Source organism: Humulus lupulus, chromosome X, assembly GCF_963169125.1.
Source record: "Humulus lupulus chromosome X, drHumLupu1.1, whole genome shotgun sequence".
NCBI classification, from domain to species: domain Eukaryota; kingdom Viridiplantae; phylum Streptophyta; class Magnoliopsida; order Rosales; family Cannabaceae; genus Humulus; species Humulus lupulus.
Genome location: NC_084802.1, coordinates 68,509,989 through 68,517,871, shown reverse-complemented (window position 1 = coordinate 68,517,871; position 7,883 = coordinate 68,509,989). Strand labels below are relative to the sequence as shown.

At 36.0% G+C, this 7,883-nt stretch overlaps 1 protein-coding gene across 5 annotated transcripts in view; it reads left to right on the top strand.

Moving 5' to 3' along the window:
* The first annotated feature begins 450 nt into the window (after window positions 1–450).
* The window catches only part of LOC133804650 (uncharacterized), a 43,280-nt gene continuing 35,847 nt past the window's right edge, over window positions 451–7,883 (top strand). For 2 of the 5 annotated variants that reach the window (XM_062242794.1, XM_062242793.1), the window contains exons 1-2: window positions 453–852; window positions 931–1,020. In XM_062242794.1, the coding sequence (XP_062098778.1) occupies window positions 586–852; window positions 931–1,020 (357 nt within the window). In that variant the 5' untranslated portion in view covers window positions 453–585. Of the gene's footprint in view, window positions 853–930; window positions 1,021–1,662; window positions 1,732–6,958; window positions 7,052–7,883 lie in introns of those variants that run through there. The other 3 variants (XM_062242792.1, XM_062242791.1, XM_062242795.1) reach the window with 3 other exon arrangements.

Genomic DNA, 7,883 nt, shown 5'->3' with positions numbered 1-7,883 from the left:
AGAGTGTACATCTGCGGCCTGCTCGTCTGCCACGGTCGAGGTTATCCGATGGAATTAGGGTTGGACCCTAATTTTGCCGCCTAGGTCAACTTCTGTATACATTTTTGAGTTTGTAGCAGTTTTAAACTCTGTTGGGATCCCATGTATTGAGATCAAACTCTTTTAATGAAATGACTGACTTTTAGTATCTAAACATATGGTTAGTTTCAATTACACGTTTTAAGTCCAAATGACTTGTTTAGTGAGTTAAACACTATTTAATTACATGGTGTAAGGGTCCTGAATTAGGAGGATGTTATTGTATATTTTAAAGGCACAATTTGATATTGTCAAAAATTCATGGGTTAAAAATACTATTTATTCTATTTTATATTAATTTTTAGAAAAGTGGGGTTTCTTAATCAAAATTTGCTCCTAATGTAATGCTGCTACTAAAAGTTGGTTAAGAATCCCCTTTAGCTGTATTTGGTGTCTTGGGTTCTTAGGTAGTTATCTCTAAAACTGATCGTTAGGACCACTCCTAGGTGCTTCGATAAATTTTCTCACTGAAAAATAGTGCCCGTGGCCCGAGCGGAGTTGGGAGAAATGGCGATTGCATTTGCGGTGGCTGTGGGAAGACCCACCTCTGCTATGTACATGACAAGATGTAGAGCTAAGTGGGTCTTTACTCCTTCGGCTCTTTCGTGTCCCTCTTCGTCGTCACCATCTTCTTCTTCTTCTTCTTCTTCTTCTCCAAGAAAGCTAGTCCTTTACTCAAAGCCCGGGTGCTGTTTGTGTGATGGCCTCAAAGAAAAACTTCAGGCTGCCTTCTTATTGTCTGGCCCAGATTCTCTCCACGATGTTGATTTGCAGGTACCATTCCTATCTTTTCTGGGTTATGTTTCCTTTTGACTAATTAACTTAAAATTGAGTGTTTTGGGTTTTGATCAGATAAGGGATATTACCAGTAATCCTGAGTGGGAGAAAGCTTACCAGTATGAGATACCCGTGCTAGCTAAACTTCTCTCTGATGGAACAGAGGTTAGTTTGCTCATTTTGAGTTTATGTTATTTGGGGCTTTGGCTTTTTAATTTTATTGTTATTTTTTTAAAATCCTTTTGTGTTGGAATGTTTCCAATTGGGTTAATCGTAGTGTGTGTGTGTGTTCATATATTCTTCAAGTTGCCCCTATTAACATTAGATGTTGAAAGATAGCAAGTGAGCCTACTCAATCTGTTTGGTATTTGTTCAGCTATTGCTGGAGAAATAACCTTTTTTCTGGCTAACGTTGAATCAGAAACAGGTCCCGCTAGTTGTTATAAACTAGAACACATAAAAACATGTTTAACAACCTGGAATTTTTCAGGAAAATGGAAGCAATTTTTTTTCTTCTTCCTATGTTTTGGAATCTAAGAATGGTTAGTGCCTAGGGAATGACCAATACAGTGTTAGAGCATGTTAACTTTTTGGAGGCATGCATCTTGAGGAATTGAAATATGGACTCGTACAATTATAATTTTCTCCAAACATTTATCTAGGTTTTATTTCATGTTTATCATTGTTCTATGCCATGTCACATTCTCGATATGACAGACATATCCCATATAAATGTAGTTTCGTGACATTTTATGATATTAATCTCATGAGCTAAATGGCTAATCAACTACTGTAGCTCATTTCTAGATAAATCTAACCAGCGAAGAGCTATTTAGATGTTCTTCAACTGGAGGACAAGTGTATCTGCTTCTATTGGTTAGTAATATTGAAATGCCTATATATATATATATATATAGCAACTGCAACACATCCACTTTTTTGACAACACCGGTGCATCATTTTTCTATTTTTGGCACTTGTATAGATATATTCTCAATGTTTTTTATATGACGGTGTACATTGTAGCTATTTAGAACATCTTACAAATTTTCAAAAAATTCTAAATAAATTATGGGATCGAAAACAAGGTTCAAACTGTCTGTTGCACGTGTGTCTGGTTTTTTGTGTACGTGTGTAAAAATTGATAGTTTGAACCCTGTTTTCGGCTTCGTAAACTATTAAGAATTTCTTGAAAATTTGTGGGAAGTTTTAAATAACTACAATGTATATTGTCATATAAATTTTTTTAGGATTATATTTATCTAGGTGCCGAAAATAGAAAAAGTATGCATCAATATTGTCAAAAAAGTAGGTGCGTCGCTCCTTATATATATATATATTCATTCAACTGAGATCTAAGTACAATACTGAGCTTTCTGACTTTCTGTGTCAAAGATGATCCTTAAGTATTCAAAAATTAAATAATCAATATTTGGGGACCTTTTGCTGGAACATGTGTTAAAATAGCAAACTATTAGGCACAATCGCTTTCAAATTACTTGAGAAACTGCTCTAATGTTTGCTTCAACACTGCTTTTGCTAATACCAACTATTTCTTGCTCCTCCAACTTACTAAATTTCCCTAGACCAAAATCATCCCAATCCACATATTTAAATGCTTCAATACTTCTTCAAGCATTCTTCTTAAAGAATATTCCTTTCCCTACAGTAGTCTCTTTGAATTACTTTAAAATCCGGTGGCAACTTTCATATGCACTTACATGGTGAACAGACTTACTACATCAACCATAAAATCAATATTTGGACTAGCTAGTATGAGAAAGATAAATGAGCTTTTCCAATAGATGTTGATCTCTCCAATACCAATTGGGCTATCATCCACACACACTCCCAATTCATATTTGGATCAAGTAGCTGCTCTAGTTTCTATTCTAAGTTTGTCGCCAAAGATAAGGGTAAGAGTGCTCAAACATTGTTAAATTTTGCCACAGGTGCAAATGTTTTTTGATAGTCAATTCCAGTGGATTAGGTAAAATCTTTTGCAACTAGCCTTGCCTTGTATTGTCTACTGTTCAATGAACCCATATAATTTTTTAGGAATAGATGTAGAGGGTGGGTGAACTTGTTGGGACGAGTTGAGGAGTCTCTGAAGAGATCTTAGAAGTGCATCACTGCGCTCATTGGTTAAAGTTGTTTTAACATTTGTTGTCTCAACTAGATCTTGATAGGAAATAAAAAACACTAGAGAAAGGAGAACAAAGAAATTACCCATAACCATTTATTTTAGGAAAGAAATAAACTAGATCGAATGGAGAGAATCAAGATGCTTCAGACCATTTACAGCTAGCAATCCGAAATAAAAGAAACAAGTAACAATAGTACTATAATTTAGGAAATAAACCTAATCTAGTTTATATCCTTTTGTGAGAAATGTTGAGAGTCCAAGGTTCTCTACCAAAGATACTATCTATTTTTTTTAAGTCTAACATGGCATTTGTTATGTTGAATTGTGTAGTTTTAGCAACATTATGGGTCATTTGGTTGAAAATAATTAACTGAATTTTTCAAGGAAAAGTGTTGGGTGAGGATTCATTGTGGGAAAAAAAGTATTATTGTACTGTATGAAAGAAAGAACTAAGCAAGGCTATTTGGAGAGAAAACTTTGCAAGAGTGAACTCTCTGAATTTTGCAAAAGTTGAAAAAATCTTCAAAAGAGGACTTTTTTTATAAAGGAGCTAAGCTCAAGGATATACATGAAACTATCAGTAACTGAAAGTAACAGAAAGGACTTTGAATACAACAAAGCATAACTAACTAACTGAAAATACAACTAAAATAATCTTGAGCTCAACTAACTATTCTATCATCCCTCAAGTGAAAAGGGGTAGAGACCACTTTGAGCTTGGACTTGAGATACACATTTATGTTAATTGGCGAGGCCTTAGTGAGCACATCCACAACTTGATCAATTGACGTCACATATCTAACGTCAAGCTCCTTAGCAATGATTTGATCTTTGACAAAATGCAAATCAATCTCAACGTGTTTAGATTGAGCATGAAACACCAGATTGTCAACTAGAGTAGCTGCACTTTGATTGTCAACCCATAGGATGGGACAATGAGGCAAATTGACTCGAAGTTCTTTATGAGTAAAGAACTTAGCCATTGGATTTCAGCTAACTCACTCTATGTGCTTGATTGAGCAACAACTTGCTGCTTCTTAGCAGACTAGGACAACAATTTTTCACCCAAGAGCATTGCATATGGATAGCTTACCCAATCCGCATTCGAGTATGCTTCAAGACTTAAATGAGGGGAAGGTGGGATCAATAATCCTTTAGTAATCGATCCTTTTAGGTACCTAAGTAACCTTTTACATGCTTCCCAGTACACAATAGTAGGTGCATGAATGAACTGGCTCAATTTGTTTACAATGAAAACATCAGGTCTTGTCAAGGTGAGATACTAGAGTTTTCCTAAAGTATTGCTGTATAGAGCTATGTTTGAAAATGGACACCTTCAGTTAATGACAGTTTGTGAGCTAAATATGTTGGACTAGGACAAGTTTTTGCACCTTCCATGTGAAGCTTGACTAAGAGATTAGTAATTGTAGAAATATTGATAGCATAGGTATTATCTCTTCGTAAATACCTAGGTGTGTGCTATACAACTAAGCTTAGGTTGTAAAGTTTATTCCTTTTTCTATTTTTTAGCTTTCTTGTACAGTGTATTCTGCCTATATATTGACCTTTCTATTTTTCAATAAAATCAGATTGGAAGAATTAATCCTAAAAACTATATGGTATCAGAGCATTTGTAGTCCGAAAATTGGGAAATCTTTCCAATTTTTTTTTTCTGCTCTTAAAAAATTATGGTTTGGTTCTTTGAGGCTCAATCTTAGAAAACATTTGAGAGTCATCTTCTATTCTCACCTCTTGACCAGGAAGCTTGCTCCACCAATCGACAAAACCCCGAAGTTCGAAGTTCGAAGTTCGAAGTCCAGAAAAGTGGCGCGTGAGTCACACGCGCTGCCCCTTTCCCCGACGATTTCGCACATGCGCCGAGCGCGTGTAGGTGCGTGATAGCGTCTCCTGCGTATTCTTCCTCAGCACTTCCTGCTTCGGCTGTGACTCTTCATCTAGGGTTCTCTCACGATTTCATCAAACAGCTGCACCTTTTTTGCTAAGTTTTTCCATCTGTCTTGAGTGCATCAATTTTTTTTCACATATTTCTCTACATGCACATACACTATTCTCTGCTATTCATCGCGAAAATTCAATCTCAAAATTTAATGGCTGCTCAATCTCAGAAATCTTCTCAAATTCACGAGAGTCCTCTACCAACCAATTGCCACAAATTCAGCCATGTCTCAAAGGAACAAAGTCAACCACTTCTCAAAGTACCTCCAAAACCTCTTCGACAGTTTATGCAACAGCAAGACCACATTCAACCAAGGCAAATGTCGGTATAATGTGTCATCAAGGTTTTTCGTCTCACACATTCACTGCATCCTCCAACAAAAGTCTTTGGATAGTGGATTCAGGGGCTTTCGACCACATGGTAGGTGATTTACAAGTCTTCAACACCACAAACCATGTGCTCATTGCCCCACAGTCAGAATTGCCGATGGATCCCTCTCAAAAGTGATAGAGATTGGTTTTGTAAAATTGTTAGATGACCTTCTCCTTTCATTTGTTCTATAAATTCATTTGCAATCTTCTCTCAATAAGCAAACTCACAAGAGACCTGAATTGTGTGATTATATTCTATCCAAATCTTTGTGAATTTCAGGTTGTGGGCTCGTCGAAGGTGATTGGCAGTGCTGAAATGCATGATGAACTCTATATTCTCAAGGATTCTCCTAAAATAAACAAATTCACAAATCAAGTTGTGGTAACCATTTGGATTCTGTTTCTCATTTTGAGTCTATTTCGAATGACAATCTTATCATGTTGGCATTTTCACCTTGGACATCCAAATTTTGGTTATCTTGAAAAACTATTTCCTCAGTTATTTATTCACAAACGACCAAATTTTTTTCATTGTGAAGCCTGTCAACTTGCTAAACATACTCGAAACTTTTATCCCAGTTTTTCTTACAAACCTTCACAACCTTTTTCAATGATACACAATGATATTTGGGGACCCTCACGGGTAACAAATATCAATGGATCTAGATGTTTTGTATCCTTATTGATGATCACACTAGGACATGGACTTTTCTCATGAAAGATAAATCAGTAACCGCTTGTTGCTTTAAAAATTTCCATTCCATGATTCAAAATCAATTCAAACAAAAAATCCAAATTCTGAAAATTGACAATGGGAAGGAATATTTTAACTCCATTATTGGTCCATACTTGTTAGAGCAAGGAATTGTTCATATTAGTTTATGTGTTGATACTCCACAACAAAATGGGGTGGGTGGAAGAAAATCCGTCATGTTTTCAAATCATGCTCCTAAACAGTTTTGGTGGAAGGCGTACTCACAACCACCTTTCTCATAAATCGTATGCCTAGCCGAGTACTACAATTCAAAACCCCAAGAAATCTGTTACTAGCAACATTCCTTCATATCTCAACCTTCTCAATTCTTCCACTCAAAGTCTTCGGCTGTATAGCTTTTGTCCATATTTATGATCTTAAAAGCACAAAGCTTGATCCAAAATCTCACAAATGTCTCTTCATCGGATATTCTAGTACTTAAAAGTGATACAAATGTTAATCCCCAGTTACAAAGAGGGTCTATAACACTGTATGTAATTCAGTTTTGAATACCAATCTTTCTTTCCCAAACCTGATATTCAGGGGGAGTATTCAAAGGAATATCAACTTTGGAAAACTCTTCAGGATCATCAGGTTGCATTTTTTCAACCCAATGTCTTGACACGTGAACATCATCAAACTGCTCAAACTTTACTTGTGTTATCACAATCAATTGGTTCTTCCTTGCCTTCTTCTTTGCCTATACAACCAAATCTCAGTCCAGAATAGACATCCACCCCGTCCTCCTCACTTCCTATAGTCAGTCCGACCTCACTTTCCTCCGATGAAAATCCAAACACTCTTTCAATCATACCACCACTTCAAACTCAAGCACAATTTGATATAGGTAACAAGTAACTTTGTGTTTATAGCAGGAGAAAAGCTGGAAATATAGAGGTCGACATGCAAGACAAAAACTGTTCAAACTTTCATCCGAGCTCTCACGACCTTGAAAATCATGAAGGTAAGGTAACTATGACTCATGAGTTAGTTTCTCCTACTATTGATGATACTTACCTGCTTATTGCTCTTCAAAAGGGTGTTAGAACTTGTACTAATCACCCAATAGAGAAATATGTTGCTTATGGGAAATTAACACCTATTTACCGAGCCTTTGTCTCTTCCCTTGATCTTATTTAGATTCCTGCAGACATTTATGAGGCCTTATGTTGACAGCGAGCAAATCAATTCACAAATATATGATTTTAGTGTGACAGTTATAGATTTTTTATTGTATTTATATGCTTCCTTATTTATAGGTTTTTTGATTCTTTTTATTTATTGTAATTACTCTATATAGTCCCTATAAAAGGGCTCTCATAGTCTTGATCGATAACACAAGAAAATACAATTCAAAACATTCTCTCTACTTTATTCTTTATGGTATCAAAGCCATAAAACTCCTCTTCTTCTTCTCTAATGTTCGAGTCTTCTTCTCCGGCAACAATGGCAGATACAACTCTCTCTGCAGGTGACGCAACCCTTCCTGCTGGAGACTAGGGGTGCTCACTGGTTGGATTTTCGGGTTTCGGGTTCATCGGGTTCGGGTTTTGCGGGTTTCGGGTTAAGAAAAATGGTATCGAAACCGATCCGAAATTCTTGTATTTTTTCGGGTTCGGGTTCGGGTGTAATTTCGGGTTTGATGAGCCATTTGTGATTTTGGGCCGAAAAGCCCAGATTTGCAAAAATGTCGTTTTTTTTCAAAAATGCCATTTTTTTTTTTCAAAAATACTATTTTTTTTTTTCAAAAATATCATCTTTTTCAAAAAATATGTATGTATATAAATACATGACTAATTT